Source organism: Ixodes scapularis, unplaced genomic scaffold (assembly GCF_016920785.2).
Source record: "Ixodes scapularis isolate PalLabHiFi unplaced genomic scaffold, ASM1692078v2 PGA_scaffold10__122_contigs__length_95168666, whole genome shotgun sequence".
Classification (NCBI taxonomy): domain Eukaryota; kingdom Metazoa; phylum Arthropoda; class Arachnida; order Ixodida; family Ixodidae; genus Ixodes; species Ixodes scapularis.
The window spans coordinates 48,083,757-48,102,171 of NW_024609836.1; the positions used below are offsets into that span (position 1 = coordinate 48,083,757).

The 18,415-nt window shown below is 46.3% G+C and overlaps 1 protein-coding gene across 1 annotated transcript in view; it reads left to right on the top strand.

Annotated features, from left to right (window-relative positions):
* LOC8026778 (carboxypeptidase M-like) overlaps positions 1-17,508 on the top strand; it is a 42,546-nt gene extending 25,038 nt beyond the window's left edge. Inside the window, exons 7-9 of the mRNA XM_040214340.1 lie at positions 5,383-5,525; positions 14,835-14,955; positions 17,360-17,508. Of these exons, the coding sequence (XP_040070274.1) occupies positions 5,383-5,525; positions 14,835-14,955; positions 17,360-17,508 (413 nt within the window). The remainder of the gene's footprint in view (positions 1-5,382; positions 5,526-14,834; positions 14,956-17,359) is intronic.
* Positions 17,509-18,415: the final 907 nt, after the last annotated feature.

Consider the following 18,415-nt stretch of genomic DNA (forward strand, 5'->3'; position numbering starts at 1 on the left):
ACACTTTTCTCGAATTCACAGAACATCACATTGCAGAGTCCACGAAAAATGTGTAACCGCGGCCAGGTATCGAACCCTGGCTTTTTTCCGTGGAAGGCAATGGCGATTACCGTAACGCCACTAGCCCGTTGCCTACTTATATTTCCTTCTTCATTACAATAACAAGCAACATTTCACGTCATTATGAGTTAAAAATGCACTACAAGGCTTTTGCAGTGCATATTAAAAAGCCCGCATTTCGAGCAGTAGTGTTTACACAAGCCCAGCCACTCTGGCTTAGGCTCGCGTGTGGCAAAAACACCTTCAACCTGTTTTATGAGTGAAAAGAAACAGAAGCGTACCTCTTTGGCGCTTGGGTTCGCATGCCAAACTGCCATGGGGGACCGCCAAACGCTACAAAGCCCCAAAAGGAAAACCATGTCATATGGCACATAATCATCATTTGTCGCTTTCAGGTAACGTATGCCAGAGGGGGTAATGCAGAACTCATTTTTCAAGGTGCGTTTGCAGCCGTCCCCCGAAAAATTGCGTCCCAACGAAATATGAAAACGTTTTCGATGGTTTCAGGTCGTTTACACAACCGACACTCCACTGGCCGTAGCACATCTACACCTTTTTCCTTAAGCTAGGCTTTCGTAGGCAAAATATTGCAGTGCAATTAAAAAAAAAAGTCTTTACTGAATGGGGAATGCACATACGTTTCACGCGTTTCAGTACATCACGACCCTCGCTGCAAGCAACACTTCTGTACAAGCGCACTGAAAATATACTTAACAACAAGTCACGTTTTAGTGTTTTCTTGGATACCACCGACAGGCAGTCCAACGAAAAGCGCGAAGTTAAAAAATGCAGGCCATCGACAACCTCCTTCTGAAACCGGCAAAGCCGTGATGGCTTTGCCGGCCCCAGGATGACATACGGAACGATGGCGAATGAGGTGACAATTTTGTTTGGGTGAACACAGGTATGAAGTGGTGCTCGTGATCGCGTAGAATTATGGTTATATCAATCGCGTGATCGCGATTCATATAACCATAGTCCCCCGTTGCTCACACGATGAAACAGATTATCACGCCTCATAAACTCCCAAGCCGATTCCCAAATAAAAGTTGCCAATACGCGATAAAACCTAGGCACAATATACGAGCAAAATGAATGACTTGCAATCCTGCACCATAATTTGGCAAAAAGAAAAACATTACAGACAGTCGCACGCGTGAAAATAAACAGGTCACGCCTCTTCCAGCGAGAAGCGCGCCTGTCGAGGTCGGTGGCGACATCCGACCAGTAGCGTTTGTTTTCGCGATAACAATGGAGTGGGACGCCAAGGTATTTGCACGGTTCGCCATTCCAGCTAATGCCTTCATAGTTGAAGGCGTTGTGGCCCGTGCCCCATGCCAAAAAGCACGGCAGTTATACCAGTTGCCGACCTGCAGCCTCACAAAACAATTAACTAAACTAATTTCGGTGCCGACGCTCTGCTTATTTTTTTAAAAATACGCAACGTCATTAAAATACCTCCTAAGTTTCCCTTGAACACCGCCCAAACTAAAAAAAAAAAAAAAAAAAACGACACTGTTCGCCGTTCAGACCGCTCAAACAGAAAAGCTCCAAGTATACATTAAAAATAAAGGCGATAACGGGCATCCCTGCCTGACGGAGGAGCGAACACTTATTGCTTCAGTTAACTCCTTGTTGACGACAAGTTTCGTCGTAGAGTCTTTGTAAGCCATTTTGGCACCCTCCAAGATAACTGAACCAATATTGATTCGCAACAGAACGTCAAAAAGAACGTCGTGTTTAACACGATCGAAAGCTTCGTCGAGATCAATCTGAAGTATGTCAACTTGGTCCACGCCGTCATCACATGATTTTAAAACAGTACGTGCCACATGAATGTTTGCCGTTATGGAGCGGCCCTGTATGCCACAGGTCTGGTGTTCACATATAAGTTGACGGGCAGCGCCCTGGAAACGTTGTGCTAGCATTTTCGCGAAAATCTTTTAGTTCACGTTACACAGCGTTATAGGTCGGTAACCTGTAACTTTCCGCAGCTTATCGACGTCATCACTTTTCAAGATTAAAACTCTGTACGGTCGTCTGAACGAGGGTGGTAGCAGTTTACGTTTATACGCTTCAGAAAAACAGACACGACAAAAAGGTGGCTACAGTGCTTTTAAACTTTAAAAAAAAACTCCGCCTAAACTATCTTGGCCCGGCGTCTTTGAGTTGGGCAGATCGTCAATGGCCCTTTCTATCTCCTGTGTGGTGATAGCCTCCTCGAGCCTTTCCTGCTCCTCTTGGTCGAGCTGAGGAAGAGACTCAAGTAGTCTCTCGCACGCGGGGTCCTTTCTTCCTTCGACTTGGCTATCGAAGAGCTGCTGATAGTGCTCGACGAAGCTTTTTCCATCATGCTTGGACTCGTGCTGCTGACTCCAAGGTACTCGATTTCCCCAATCTCTTTACGTAGCGCGTACGTCTTCTCGTCAGCAGAAATGCGCCTTCGTCGGTTGCTCTCCTAACAAATACGTTTCCGAGCGAGCTCGCACTACGGCACCCCGGTAACGTTCACGGTGCAGCTCGTCTGAGCGTTCCTTGGCTCCTTCCAAATCTTTAAGACCAACGTCAGGGTTCTCACACTCGGCTCTCGAAAGTACTGCCAAGTCGGCGTTTGAGCTGCTTTCATTGCGTCGAGCCTCAAACGCTAAAATTGACGACCTTTCCACAGCTGTCATTTTAAACTCTTGTGTAAGATGCTCCCTAGTCTCAAAAACGTCGTCCCCCGTTTGTTCACGAGAAATTTTGAAACTGCTGTTTACTGCTTCAAAGAATGTTTCATCGCTCAGCAGCATCAAGTTAGGTATTCAAAGCTTTCAGTTGAACAGCTTCGGTGGCGCCCTGTCACCTATAGTTGTTGATACCAAACAATTTGTCTGAAAAAAAAAAAAAAAAAAAAAAAAACAGTTGTGACGCGGTATTTCCGCAACATGGTTTCTACTGAAGCCGACACGTACACTCAATCTATGCGCGGGTGCGAGGTTGCTTGGAAATGTGTGAAACGAATCTCTGGCGTTTCGTTCCTCATGGTTCCGGCATCTACCAAATCAAAATCCTCGAGGAGTTCGCTCAAAATGGGAACACTTCTATCTGCTTGCCGCTGGTGCGGCGCCCTATGCAATTCTCTCACGTCGCCGTTAAAATCGCCTACAAGCACAACGGTCCTATGGCATTCCACAAAACGGCGTAAAAGAAAAAAGAAACCCGGTCTTTCACCGTGCTGGGAGCATATACGCAAATAAGCCGCCAGTGAAGTGTTGCAAAATAAAAATCGCCTAAAATGAAACGCCCTTCCTCGTCAGTCGTGACGCTCAGCTCCGACAAGGGCAAGGACTTCCTCAAGAACGAAAAAAAAAAAAACCTCCCGAAAAACCGACAGCATGGGTAACGCAAATCTCGTATGTAAGTAAAAAAGGGTTTCAGTGCGTTGGCTACCTGCTCCTCATCAGCCACCTTGGTTTCTTGCACAGCTAAAAAATCGGGTCTCTCCTTAAATAGCAAAGGTTGTACTTGGTACTGTTTCTTGCGTGAGCAAAGACCGCAAACATTTAGCGTTGTTACTTTGATGGCTGTAACGAGTGTACAAATAGTCGAGTCACTACGCAGAACTTGCCTTCACAATCCTTCGAAGTCCTCGTAGCCAGGCGTTGCCGCCTTACTGACTGTCACGTCTCGGCCTTCCGTCCGGGAGCTATAAGGCACCGCCTTAACGCGCCCCCTCCTGTTGTTCTGTATCCCCACCCAAGGGTTGGGGTCGGGAGTCCTGCCGGGTGCTAAGGGCGTGTCCTCCAGGCCATGCTTGCCGAAGTCTTTAGTCTCGTCCATGACGAGGCTGCCTTCGAGAGCCTTCTCAGCCGGCGGGGGACAGGATAGGACCGCAACGGCCTCGGTTGACGTCATCTCAGGAGTGGAGGTACCAGGGCGTTTCACAGAAACAGCAAGTGTAGACTTTTCGATGTCTGCCGCGGTGACCTGCGGTGAGGCGTCGTCTCCGCCAGGAAGCCCCTGTTGCGGTCGGATGTCGCGCTGCAGTCCTCGGAGGGCCAGCTCTGCCTCTTCAACCTCCATGGTCAGCGGCGACAACTCGTCCTTCTCAGTTCCGCCGGTGACACGGGCGTACGTCTTGACGCACTATTCCTTGTCGTGTCCAAAGCGGTTGCACTCCGAGCACTTCGGTACACGGCAGTTGCGTCTGATGTGCCCGGCGCGGTTACAACGCAGACAGACCGGCGAGCGCCCTGGGGCGATAACGAGGAAATTGCCTCCGTGGAGCCTCCGCTGGTGCTGTAAACAGTTGGGCGTGACGCCGTTCCTCAGCGTCATACGGACAATGCGCGTGGTCGATTCGATGGCCTTGAATCCCTCGACGCGCCACTTCTCGCGGGACACTTCGAGAACTTTGCCATAACGCTCGAAACATTTGATGAGCGCCTAACGAGGCAATATCAGACAACACTGTGATTCGCTTTAGTTCCTGGCGAAAGTCTCCTGTCCGATACGGACGCCCCTTGAGGTCACAGTGAATCAGTACCAACATGTTTGTCCAGTGGGTACAGAAGGCAGAACAATCTTGTATTCTTACGAAGAAGTACCAGCAAAAGACGAGGAACCACGGCCGGCAAGGGCCGCTGTCGCCACTCCATCGGAGCTAGTCACCCTGCAACGTCTCGTGCGAGTGCAGAAGCAGAATCCGCTGCCTACTTGATCAGCTGCGCGAGCGGCAATACAAAGTCATTATAGCCGTAAAGATGGGCAGCATGACTCCTTTGGGGGTGTTCACAATTCTAGAGGCCATCGCTGAGTCCATGGCTGCTGCCGGTGAGCGGCCACGGTTTATTATTTGTATGTTATTTTTGTGCAACTTGGATTTTACATCATTATGATTATCCGTCTTGGTAGCCTACAAGTGTGCGCTTGTTCTGGGCATACGCAGTGAACAGCGTGCTCAAATATGGCGTCCAGAAAATACTCCCTCTTTAGCGCAAAATATCTAACTTTTTCTTTTTTTGAGGGCGCATGGGTATTGCGCAAATTGTTTTAAAACGGTATAGTAACACGCAAGAAACCAACGCGCGCAAATGACACGAAGGTTCAACATTGGGTGAGAGTGTTCATGTTTCTGAACGTTAACTGTGTTATTGTGCAATGATGAGTCTCACTTTAAAGTTAGAATCCTGTTAAAATGCTCTCACAGTAAAACCGCCAAACGCTTTATCGTGCTTTTATAATTTTGTGTCCCCAGCCCATGTTGTAACCTCTGACGGGCCGTGCTACGCGTTGTGCATATACGTCTCGCGCCTTAGACAACTGTCCGCAATTTTCTAGGCGTCCGTGGCATTGTGACAGACGAAGAGAACAACGCCGTGGCCAATGCGTCCCTAAAGATCTCCAACCGTAGCATCGGCTTCAGGACAACGTCCAGGGGAGAGTATTGGAGGATCCTCAGACCGGGTCACTACACCCTCGAGGTACGTTCAGCTTCGAGCAATGTTACTAAATGACTTCAGTTGCGGAACTGTCCGCACACGGTGCTTCTACGCTTCTGCACACTCCCCCAACGCTCCCACCACCACTCCCGACGCCCCGTCTTTCCCAAAGGATCTCCTCCCGTCGTTCGAAGAACCACCGTGGCTATAGAGACGGCTGTTATAGTAACTCCATGAATACAAATGTTTTGAAGACATACACCGTCTGGAGCCTCTCCAAAGCTCCAAATAGTACAGTTTTGGCGCACAGTTTCTAGGTGGCTCAAGCCGCCGCTAAATTAAAAGGGTTCAGCCGTATCCATTCATCCAGAGTCGTATTCGTAGAAAGTTTCGCCATTCGTTGGGATGTATAGGAGACAAATGAGAAGGCGCCATTGGTTGAAAACGGGCTGCGCGTGTTCCAGGGCGTCTTCACACATTCGAATATGGCCAACCAGAAGCCGGAGATAATACCCTGGCGGTGGTCGCGAGAAACAAACTTAATAAGTGCGTCGGAGTAACTCTCGGTGACTGAAAATATAGTGCACGCGATGTTTCAATCACGGTCATCCAAAATCATGGTGCAAGAGCGCGACTAGTGTAACGATCGACATAATCCGTACGCCAAGCGCCGAGGGCCGGGAATCTTCCGTCCGATCGGTCACACACTGTCCAAGCAAAACAGAGTTGAACGACACTTTCGTTTCTTACATCTTTCTGCACAATCATGATCGAAACATCACGTGCACCCTGTTTTCAACCACGAAAGGTTTCTACATTTAACTCTTACGCGCTTACTAAAACGATTAAGATGGCTTCTCGCTACCACCGCTAGGGGATTCTTTCCGGCTTCTGGTTGGCCAAGAGAGCATGTCAAGCCCTCTTTCTGCGTCTGGTGCAGGCCCTGGCTCTGCTTGCGCCTCCCATTGACCAAACTATCTCTATACACGGCTCTGCATTCGTACAGTCCAGCCATTGGCGGCCTCGGGAGGGAGAGAAAGGAATTCGTTTCTTCGCGGGATTTATGACACTGAGTTTTCTTCAGGCAATGCGGGGATATTGAAAGGATCACGCTGACATTCTTGCTATGGCTTATCCAAATGCCTTGAGGAGGTTAACAAGTATCCTGTCTCTAATTTGTCGATCGCTCGCATAATTTGGTAGCACGATGGGGTTACAAAACGCAGGCTCGGAGTTTTATACATGTCTACACAGCCCTGATTTATAGCCGACTACCGATGTGTGATCAGAATTTCGAGCTGGTATCTCGGTATAAATGTGATTGATGCTCGTTGATTCGCTTGTAGGTAAAGCAATAGCGAATCGAAACTGTGAAGATTACTCGTACCAAACGCTATCTGCCATCAAACCTATGATTAAATTCGAGTAGAATAGCCATAATAATTTCGCTCCGATCGACATTATATAAAAAATATAGAGCTAAGGTTTTTATTTTTTTTTTCTTACACATCAATGTACTAAAAAGCGTTTGCAAGAAGTCAAGGCTCGTGCGAGCACATAAGAAGCTACTGTGCACACACATGCTGTAATCGCCGAAGTCTGTTTTCTAAAAAAGGTTAAGAGAATTCTGCGCTTTCCATCTTTTACTATTACTGAACAACCGGTCGCTTCTGGTATATTGAGGTTTTTTACTATATTGCACTTTTCCGTTCAGAACGTTGCAACGTAACTTGACTTGCGTTACCGAGATTGTGGGATAACAAAAAATGCACGGAAGCGAAGCTTTGCACCGAGACCCCCACCCCTCTCTCTCTCTCTCCAATAAATAAAGAAATAAGAGTACTTAAATCATTTGCAGTTTACCCAGTCCAATTTAGATTCACCACGTTTACGGAAATTACGGTACACCACAACGGCACCACATGCGCGTGCACACGCAAGACACATACGTGGAAATCCCGGATTCACATGTCGGACTCATTGCACTAATTTGGCTAACCATCGAGATTTTTTTTCTATGAACATATAGCAGTATTGAGGCCGTTAGGTTTATTGTCGTATGTGGGCAGCCATCTTGTTGAATCGTACCCAGTCTAGGATCAGCGGCAACCAAAGCATTCGTAAGACCACGTGCACTCCCAGAGGGTACGCAAACTCTTTTCTTGTCTGTGACAGATTTTCATTTCATTTCATTTATTTACCTTGAGGACCGGGGTCCGGGTATTACACAAGGGTAGGTAAGTTAAAAGACACTTGTTTGAACACAGAAGTAAAAATCACAAAAAACATGGTACAAATGGTAAATGACAATAACAAGGTAACTAATCACTATACAAATTTATGACTCGTTCATTTCTTAAAAAAAAAACAAAAAAAAAACACTGAGAAGTTCACAAAACTTAGATATATTAATTTCTAGTACAATGTCTTTGGGTAATGAATTCTCATCATCAATAGTAATAGGTAGCATGGAATTTGCGAAAAACAAGGATGAAGTGCAAATAAATTTGATTTTACACACATTGTCAACCCTAGCGGAAATTCGATCTGGGGCGCTGAGAAGGGCCATTTTCATCTGCAGATTGTGATAATATATTTTATGAAGAAATGCAAGGCGGGAGAGCGTTCGACGAAAAGAAAGTGTTTGGAGATCAGACCGATTACGAAGTGAAGTGATTCTTGTCTAGGAGGAGTAGTCGGAGTGAATGTACCTTAGTGCTGTTTTGAATTTTTTCTAGTTCGTTAGAGAGAGAATTTTGAAATGGTGACCAAATCTATGATACGTATTCCATTTGGGAACGAACCAGGGTTGTGTAGGCTAGCCTTTTAATTTCGGGCGAACGGAGTCTGAGGTTACGTTTTAAGTATCCAAGTGTGCGGTTAGCCTTTAGGACAACTTCACTAACGTGGTTGTTCCATGCGAGACCGCTGGTGAGGTGAAGCCCTAGGTACTTATTTGATGTGCAGTGACCAATGTAATTGATACCTAGTTGGTATGAAAAGTTAGGCGAGGTGGTTCGACGAGTGAATGTTAGTTACTTCCACTTTTCCATGTTTAGGCCTCCAATCGTTACACCACTGTTCAATTATATTGAAGTCGTTGTGAAGTATTCTATGGTCATCTGGTGTTCTGATGGCCTTTTAAATGGCGCTGTCGTCTGCGAAGAGACGCACGGGGGTGATAGAAGCTTTGTTATGTCATTGATGTATGCTAAGAATAATAATAGGCCTAGTACGGTTTCCTGTGGGACGCCTGAGGTGGCAGAGGACCTGCATGACATTTTCTTATTGATGACTGATGACTGAGGAACTCTCTGGTCCAGTCTGTTAACTTTGGAGAAAGTTTAAGGTAAGATACCTTTTTAATGAGGCATTGATGAGGTACCCTATCAGATGCTTTTAAGAAATCGATGAATATGGCGTCAGTTTGGAGTTTGTTATCTAGGTTAGAAAAGAGGTCGTGTATATAAATTGTAACAGCTGGGTTTCATAGAAAAACGTTTTGCGGAACCCATGCTGGTTCGAACATAGCAAGTTATTAGATTCCAAGTAGTTAATTACGTTCGACTATATGATGTGCTCGAGAAGCTTGCAAGGAACACTGGTGATTGAGATGGGGCGATAATTGGCTATTTGGTTGCGGTCCTCCGTTTTCTGAATCGGCAGTATTTTTCCTACTTTCCAGTCATCCGGTAGCCTCCCCGAATTTAATGATTGGCTAAATATTTTACACAAGTAAACAGCCACTGTTTGCTTTGTATTTTCAATATTTTTGAGTTTATCAAATCATCGCCAGCGCTAGAAGAAATGTTTAGATTTTCAATTGCTTTTACGATGCCGGGATATGAAATATCGATAGGGTTGATCGGCGCATGGTTTCACGTGTTCAGGTTAGGTATGGTGTCACAATTTTGTTGTGTGAATACTGATTTAAAAAATGTGTTAAGCTTTTGTGCTCTCTCCTCATCCTCAAATTTCACACCGTCGTCACCAATGCGTTCGCAGGTGTCGGGTTTATAATTTTCCAAATTTTGTGGGGGTTGTTTGTAAGAATATTTTCAAGTCAGGTTCGAAAAACTTTAATTTTGCTTGCGCGAGGGTATTTTTATATACCTTTGCATGACTTGCATATTTATCCAAAAGCCTGTTATTCAAAGGCGATTATTTTGCTTCCTTAAATAGTCGTTTTTTTGTTGTTGTTGTTCATACGACTAATTGTTTTCGTGAACCATTGATTGACGATATCTGATCGTATTTTTACTCGTGGTACGTAGGAATTGCAATATGAAGGCATCATACTTTTAAAGCGGCCTCAGTTCTCATTAATTGAATTCTGGTCAAAGGTGAACATAAATGAACAGTAAAACGATTCGAAGCCCTCGTTTATTGCCTGCAGTGATTGTTTGCTTTGTTATAATCCATGATGTATGTATGGTATGCAGACGTTCGGGATATAGGAAGTTCCAGCGAAAAATGTATTACTAATGGTGAATTCCGCTCGCAGATCTCGAGCGCTCCAAAAGCGCTCCATTTGGAGCGCGCATATTCACCTCGCAGATCTGGCTCAAGTTGGTCATCTTCCGCTCGTAGATCTCTGGCAGCGCCCGCTCCACGGAGCGCCCCAAACTCCGCCGAACTTGCTCTGCGGGATTTCACAGATCTCTCCGGAAATTGACAGAGCGGCCCACGTGATTTCCGTCTAAATCGGCGGTGCGCATGCGCGGCGAGGTTGGAGAGATCGGCGGGCCGGTCGGGCCACGGTCGGGTCGTGGAGTTGGATCTGTTCGGGTGTGTCGGTTGTTTACTCTGGACTGTGACGGCTCGAACGCTTCTACCTCGCGTAGATCAGGGATAAAAAGCCGGGAATGTGGAGCGTGGCAAATCGTAAGCGCTGACATCTGTGATCACCGAGGAAGAACGAAAAAAAGAACGATAGAAAAGCCGGAGGCAGACGCAAGGTTAGGCCTATTCATTCTGCAGCCAGTGATTGTTTACCTTTTTACACTGCATTCCATCGGCGTTTTCCCGTGAAATAAAGCAAGAAGTGGTTAGGCAACGACCGCGCAAGTGATGGTTTGTTACCTCTGTGTTTATTAAAGTCGTACTAGCAATCTGAACTCCACCGCTGGCAATCGCTGTCCGTGCCCCGCCGCTTCGAGGCGGCCGAAAGGTATGTGACGGTGCCGAACGCGGACGTCTTCGCTATTTGTGACATGGGCGCCGTGGTACGTATAATTTCGCCCGGCCTGTGTCGCGTGTTACTTCTGCAGCTAAGCAGTGACAGTCGTCACTGGTCGTCGGAAAGATCAGCCGGTTGAGGCGTTGGTGGGCTGGTCAAGTTCGAGCAGCGGCCATTTTGAACGGCGGAGGGAGAAGGGGTGGGGAGGGATGTGGGGTGTGGGGGAGGTCGCTCCAAAAATGCAAGTTTATCTTCCCCTCGTCGATACAGAGCGGGTCCCAAGGAGCGGAATTTCGCCTCCCTCGCGGATTTTGGAAAGCGCTCCAGATCTACGAGTGGAATTCACCATAAGTGATCACCCAGCCCAGGAAGGTAGGAGATGCTGCTTATGTTGCTGGGATGAGATGATAAGCATAGATCAAGAAGAACCTAGAATCCTGGTTGGTTGGTTTATCATTTGAACTAAGTTGAAGGTTAAACATGTGTCAATGAATGCACGTGACGTAGCACATCGTGACGACAAAAAAGCCAGTCAATATGCGGATAATTGAAATCACCAACAGGTGTCCATACTAGCTCTCGAAAACTTTTTGGAAAGAAAAAAAAGTGCGTCATGAAGTTCCGTAACAAAATCATGCGAATAATCTGGCGGTCTATAGCCAACACCTAGTAAGGCCTGATGAGATCGTGATGATGCAACCACACAAACCATTTCCAACGATGACGGCCTGGCTACCCGATTACAAGATACTGTGTTTTTGGAGGCGATAAGAACGTCTTTCGTCTCTATCGCACCTAAACAATACGAAGTTCATGTTTTTTTGGGAATACTTCTATATCTTTTATTCCTTGACGTAACCGATTCTTCGTTAGAAACACTATGTCTGCCTTTGCCGATTCAATCAATGAATGCAGTTCTTCTCGTTTGGAAAATACACTTCTAATATTTGTAAAAAGTAACCGAGTGCGAAGTGTTTGGAAAAAGCGGGGCAGTAGAGTAATTTAAATGGGAGCTGGCACTGATATCCACCTGTTGTACACGTCGTGGCCGGGAAACAGAACTTCTGGGTTGCTATTTTTTTAATTTTAGCCACTGTCTAAATTCTCGTTAAAGACAAAGATTTTTCGCCATTGTACAACTTGTCTACGCGAAGTTTGTAACGAGTATGTCGCGTTTTGGCGAATTCCAATAGTCTCCGTCGGACCACCTGCACAGGTCGAAGATAGTCCTCACTAATTGCAAAGCCACTGTTCTTAAGTTTCGAGCTCGAACCTAAAATCGCTTCTTTGTGTTTATAAAAACAAAACTTAACAAAAATTGGCCTATTTTTACCTGCCGGAAAAGGAACCGATATGGTCTGCTCTGTCTATGTTATCAGGGCTTATGTTTAGTTGAAGTTTAGTGGCACACAGCTCGATTACGTTTGATTCGGATTCAGACCAGGTTTCGTTTTCCTTATCTTAAATCCCAAAGATTATTAAATTTGACCTGCGTGACTGGCTTTCTTGTGCGATACAGCGTTTTCTTTAGTTGTTCTAGCTGGGGTCTGCGCTGCCTGCAACTCGGATTCGGCTTTTTGCATGGTCATTGGTTTAATCCGCTACTTGGCAAATCTTTCTCCAGTTTGCTTACCCACGCATTCAGTTTGCGCACCGATTGTTTCGTGTTGTTTTGTTTTTCGGTGAGTACCCCAATTTGTCTTACTAACTCAGTTTGACCATACTGTAGCTGTAACACCGTGGCGTGAATCTGAGTGAGCAAATCTGCCTTTGCCTCTGTGAGAGGGCTGGGATTCTGCTCTTCGTCTCCGGACAGTACCAATAGCAAGTTCGACAAAACAATGTTAGTACACGCCAGAAAGTACACTGACAACTATTTTTGCGAGTCACAGAAGTCGTTTGGGCACGAAACCAATATCAAACAGCGATTACTACTTTTGAAAAACTTAGAGTGATTTAGGTAACTAACCTGTACAAATAAGAAGCTTGAGATCATCGTGCCACGGTCGGTGTCGTGTCTGGTTCGCCGGAGGGTGCCTGGCGCTTATATTTCATCGAGCTTGAAGTCACCGATGTTTGTTGCCAGCTGCAGTACGGGCCACGAATGAGAAAGGGTGCTGGCGTCATCGGCTGAATCATCGCAGTAGGCAGGCTCGCCGGCGCAGATAAGATGTTGCGGTCAGTTGTTGATTCCGTCCTACTCGTGGTAATCGCGCCGAAAGCCTCCATGTTGCGATCGGCAGCGAGTAGGACCACCTGTACAAATAAGAAGCTTGAGATCATCGTGCCACGGTCGGTGTCGTGCCCTGGTTCACCGGAAAGTTTTCTGGCGCTTATATTCCATCGCGCTTGATATCACCGATGCTTGTTCCCAAGCAGCACAGACTTGGCCAGTCAACGGCCAATGGCTGGCAATGGCCCTTGGCCAAGTGGCCAGATAGTGGCCAGAGACTGACCGGTGACTCGCCTTTATCTGGCCATTGGCCAATGGGCATCAGCCATCGGCCAAGCATTGGCCAGCGAATGGCCACTCTCTGGCCACAGGCCAAAAGACCATCGCCAGACATTGGCCATTGCTTCGCCAAAAGCCGTGCTGCTTGGGTTGCCTGCAGCTGCAGTACGGGCCACGAACGAGAAGGGGTGCTGGCGTCATCGGCTGAATCATCGGAGCAGGCAGGCTCGCCGGCGCAAATAAGATGTTGCGGTCGGTTGTTGATTCCGTCCTACTCGTGGTAATCGCGCCAAAAGCCTCGATGTTGCGACCGGCAGTGAGTAGGACCATCTGTACAAATAAGAAGCTTGAGATCATCATGCCACGGTCGGTGTCGTGCCCTGTGACAGATGAAGCGGAGGACACAAGGAATATAGAAATGACTACCTCTTCAAGGTTGCAGTTGCACACGATGTCAGAGTATTCTTCATGTTAGAAAATAACGCTTTCCTATTTAATGGAGCTGCTTCCTTTATGAAGGAACAACAAGCATAGACAGACAACCGTAGATTTCGAATACAAAACACAAAAAAAAGACAACGAAAGAAACATACAAAAAATTCCGGGACACCTAAGCACTTCTTACGAGTTGTGAATACGAAAGCATGAATGTCGAACTGAACGTCGCTGAGTGCTCCTTCGAGTTTTATGGTGCGGTTATTGAGGCGCCGCAATGTTCGTCGGCGCCGCGAAAAGCACCCGCTACTCCCCACTCCCCTCCTCTCCCTCCCCCGTCGACCCCCTCGATCCTCGGATGGATGAAGGATGGATGAATCCGGCTGAGCCCTTTGGATATGGCGGTAGCTTACGTCACCTAGCCATTTTGTATTACAGTTTAAACTTAGAATATTTAAATGTGAAAACTATATTCCCTCCGCACTGAAAAGAAAGTGAGGCTATAAAACCCCCATGCCATCAGTTAATACGAAAATACCTAGTTTTCTCTTGCGTTCTGCCACCATTCACTCAATCTTTGCTTGGTAATCTCTACTGTCTTGAAATCCACTCTTCCTCCGATGTCTCCAAAAACCCAATGATTTATTAGATCTATGTTGTCTTCGGTAGGCATAGGATGAAGCCCTTTACAGTAGAGTATCAAGTGCTCAGCCGTCTCGTCCTCCTCTCCACAAGTAGTGCACACTGTATGCATTTCCTTGTACTTCGCACTGTATGTTCTGGTTTGCAGAACACCCGTCCTCGCCTCAAACAATTAGCTTCCCCTAGCACTGTCATAAATGCTTCCTTTGGCAATAACTGTTTTGTTTAATCTATAGCGCTCCATGGCCGTCTTTGTCTGCATTCCCTCTAGCCCCCGATCTTTTTCTGTGGCCTTAACTTTCTTCTTAACTGAGACCTGCTCTTCCGTAACTCCACTAAGCCTAAAAGCTTTGCTCTTAATTTCTTAGTACGCTGTTTCCACTTTCTGTCTATACTCCTCATGTATAAATAGCTGAAAACCTTTCGTGCCCATTGCTCCCCATCCATTTGCCTCAACCGATCCTCAAATTCTATCTTGCTCACAGCTTCCCTGCTCTCAAATGACGCCCATCCCATGTCTCCGAGTACTCCCTGTTTTGGCGTTTTGCAATGTGCTTGTTAATTGATGAACAACGATGGCCAAAAACAGCGCCGCGGTCCCGTCGACGGTGTTGTTACTGAATGCTTCTTGGGGCAAACGCAGGTGACGGCTCCTGGCTTTCACACTTCGAAGCAGGACTTCATCGTCTCGGACGAGCAGATCTCTATTCTGAACGTGACGCTCAAGCCGCAACAGCCGGTGTCTCCGCCCAGAGTTCCCCCCCATCACGGTAACCCACCCATCTCCTACGGTCATCCCGCTCGCCGCCGAGGTACCGCCAGATTACAACGAAGACGACGACGATAACGTCGACGAAGTGTCTCACGATGTAATCGGTGGCGTAGCCGTTGACGTTTCTGGAAATTACCAGAGGCAACAATTTCGCGAAGAGGGCGGCGTCGCAGGACGCCGTGCTCGGCCTCTGTATGGATGGGAGCATCACGCGAACGTCTTTGTTATAGGAGTTAGGTCTGGCACCACCAGGAAACGACCGAGTCTCGTGGAGTTAATGGTAGTCGCAGCTTCGCTGCTCTGGATGAGGAACGGAGGCACCAGCTAGTCAATGGCGTGAAATATTAATTTATGGATTTTCGGAAAGTCTCTTTGAAAGCAAAGGTATTAGACCATAATTCCTTGATTCCAATGGTGTTATCTATATATGGAGAAGTTGTAATTCAATGACGCAAGCAATTAGGAAATTTGACGGGATATTATTCTCCCGTGGCATGCATCGTGATGCTATGTCACATGTCACGCGAAGAGCAATGTATCTTCAAAAGAGACGGCCTGAATTCCTGATGAATGCAGTGCCAATCGCCTAAACACCATCCGTTTGTTTGTGTCTTTTTTTAATCGGGAGAGTAAGGTCGCTGTGAAACATGTCATGCAAACCTATAGATAACCGAGATGCCGTACACCATTGCCCAGAATATTGCTATTCCCAAAGATCTGATTGCGAGCACCTGCGCTGTTATGTACAACAATGACGTCCTAGTAGACGCTGACTTTTCTAAGTCTAATTGGCGATTTGAACGGTGTTTTATTCATATTGGTGCTATTGTTTACCATCTGTCAGTAGTATAGATGTGGGTTGTAGTACCTCAGGACTTGAATAGCAGACCAAAGTTCACGCACTCTTCAGCAATGAGCGATTGCGACGCTACTTTTAAAACTGGTTGATATAAACAAAAATGTAAAAAGCGTAAAGAAACCACGCACATTGGAATAATGTTTCTACTGAGCCTCATGTTGCCAGAAGCGTTTTGTTATGCAATTTTCATGCGTGGTAATCCCGACCAGCATGAAACTGATAATCTCAGGAAATGAAAGCAGGCGGTGGGACGCTTGCGTGCAGTTTACGTAAATACTTCTTTGTTTTTAATTTCTTATTGTCAGTGATTGAAAATGTTTGCTCAAAAGTTGAATGCACTGACATCATTTACGCGTATCTCTTTTTTGGCCGTTTTTGGCAGTCGCACTCGTTTGTTCATTGTGTGTGTGTGTGTGTGTGTGTGTGTGTGTTTGTGTTCAGGCAACGCATGAAAATACTACCACTTATTGCCAAAGGGTTTTTATTCCTATTTTGCGCGAACATTCGTAGCAGATATGCTTAACTACTTTCTTGTCATCGCTTTGTCTGAACATTCTTAAAGGGGCGATGCAACGATTTTTGTATTTTGCGCAAATACCGCCTAGAACGGATCCCTGACGTTAATGACCTGTGAAATACCCGTTGGTTTTTCACCACACGCAATCGAAGTCGCAAAAAAAAAATGAAGAAAAACTAGCAGAGTTCACCCCCTCAACTAGCAGCCAGAACAAGCGGCCACGTGATCTGGAGCTGATTATATGCCGCAATGTTGATCATTGCCATGCGCTGGGGTTGGCAAGGCACAGGACACGCGCTGAGCTCCCGATATTGTTATGGTTCGTCTGTTGTCGTCATTGCAGCGATTGGACACAGGCCACTACCCGAATGCTTCTCGAGCTATCGATTATCACGAGCCCAAATCGAGTGTCCACGCTATGCTCGGGTCCAATCTATGAGCCAAATTCTAATATCGTCACTGGGCGGTACTGCTACCGCCCAGCTACGTCATCAGGTTTTGCGAAGGAGAGATTGAATGAAAAAACTTAGTTTTGTCCTCAAAATTACAGCACAACAAAGGAGTTTCTTGGTCAGTGGCGTTGCGTGCGAGTATCCTTGAGTCCCACTAGTGCCAGTAAGCTCATGTAAAGTGAAAAACATTCCAATTGAATATCGTTGCACCGCCCCTTTAAGTCGCCGTCCCACTGCTCGTACATCATACAAAGACACGGTGTTAACTGCCGAAAAAACGACCCGAACTATTTGCAGACGGCCTTGACGACTGATGTAATAAGACCGTCGTACAGGGCAGAAACAGGCCTCGGAGTGACCCGGGCAGCGTCTGCGCTCTGTCTTTTGTTCAATGCACTGGCGGCGCGACAGCGCGGTTTCATGCATATGTTGGACACTCCGTGTCTCCTGTTTATACCTTCTTCGGTGTGGGCGATGAAATCCCCCAAATGAACAAATGTCTCGCAGAAACATCGTTCCGACTCTTCGTTCAAGTTCTTTCCCTTGTAGTTTCTGTTCGTCTCCACACTGCAGGTTCCGACGAACCCGACTAAGCCAGAGTCTCTTAGACTCGACTACCCCGCCGTGTCCCCACCGCGCCAGTTGTTCGATGGCTTGAAGGCGCAGCCTTTCCCCACTGACAACGGATTCGAGCTGTCTCCTTTCCAACATCACTAACATCGGCGTATCGTACGCTATCGCACTCATTTACCCATCATGCACACACACACACACGCGCGCACACATTAGATAGTTAAGCCCATTCTTCATCCTGTGCTTGGGGACGAGTTCATGGCATTTCTAATAGATAAGTGGTGCCGACGAAAGGCGTTTTCGGGTTTTGTGCGACTATCATTCGCTAGAAAACGTACCATTTTTTATGAGATTTGAAAACTTAATTAAATTGCTGGATTAAAGAAAATGATGCGCAATTTCTTTGGGTTTTTGATGCCATCACCCCATTGAATGCGGTATTTTACAAAGAGCGGCACACTGTTTGTGAGGAATGGCGTTTTCATTTGCACAGTTTTGTCACAAATACTTGTCTCCTGTATAAAAAAAAAAGTCCCATATACGTTAGTCCGATCCAAATGTGACAAGGCAGCGTGAATTTCTGGTATATTAGAGGCCTTATGCATAGCTTCAAGCCCGTTCTGCTGAACAAGGCTACTAGATATTCTGGATGGTATTTTTATAGCTTTTGTGATCCCGCTCGCTTAGACAACTTGAGACATTGTTTCTGACGCTTCAAGTTAAGGCAGTACTTGCACGATAATACGTAGATCACCTAAGAACAACGTGCGAACGAAAACGTTCCAAAACCTTTTACTGCCGTGCATATTAAAAGTTACAAAGCTCGAAAGATACTTGAGAAAAAAAAACTCAAAGTTTATTTTTTGTTTTGTTTTGTTAATTCATCAGTCATGTTGAAATTGCACACACACACCACCCACATTCGACTTCATCATTCCTATTTTTTACATATTTACGCTTTGGTACTTTTGCTTCGCTCTATACTAAGATGGGGGTGGCGTGATATACTTCGTCAACTAAATTTAATTTTTTTTTTTGAATGGTTGTATGA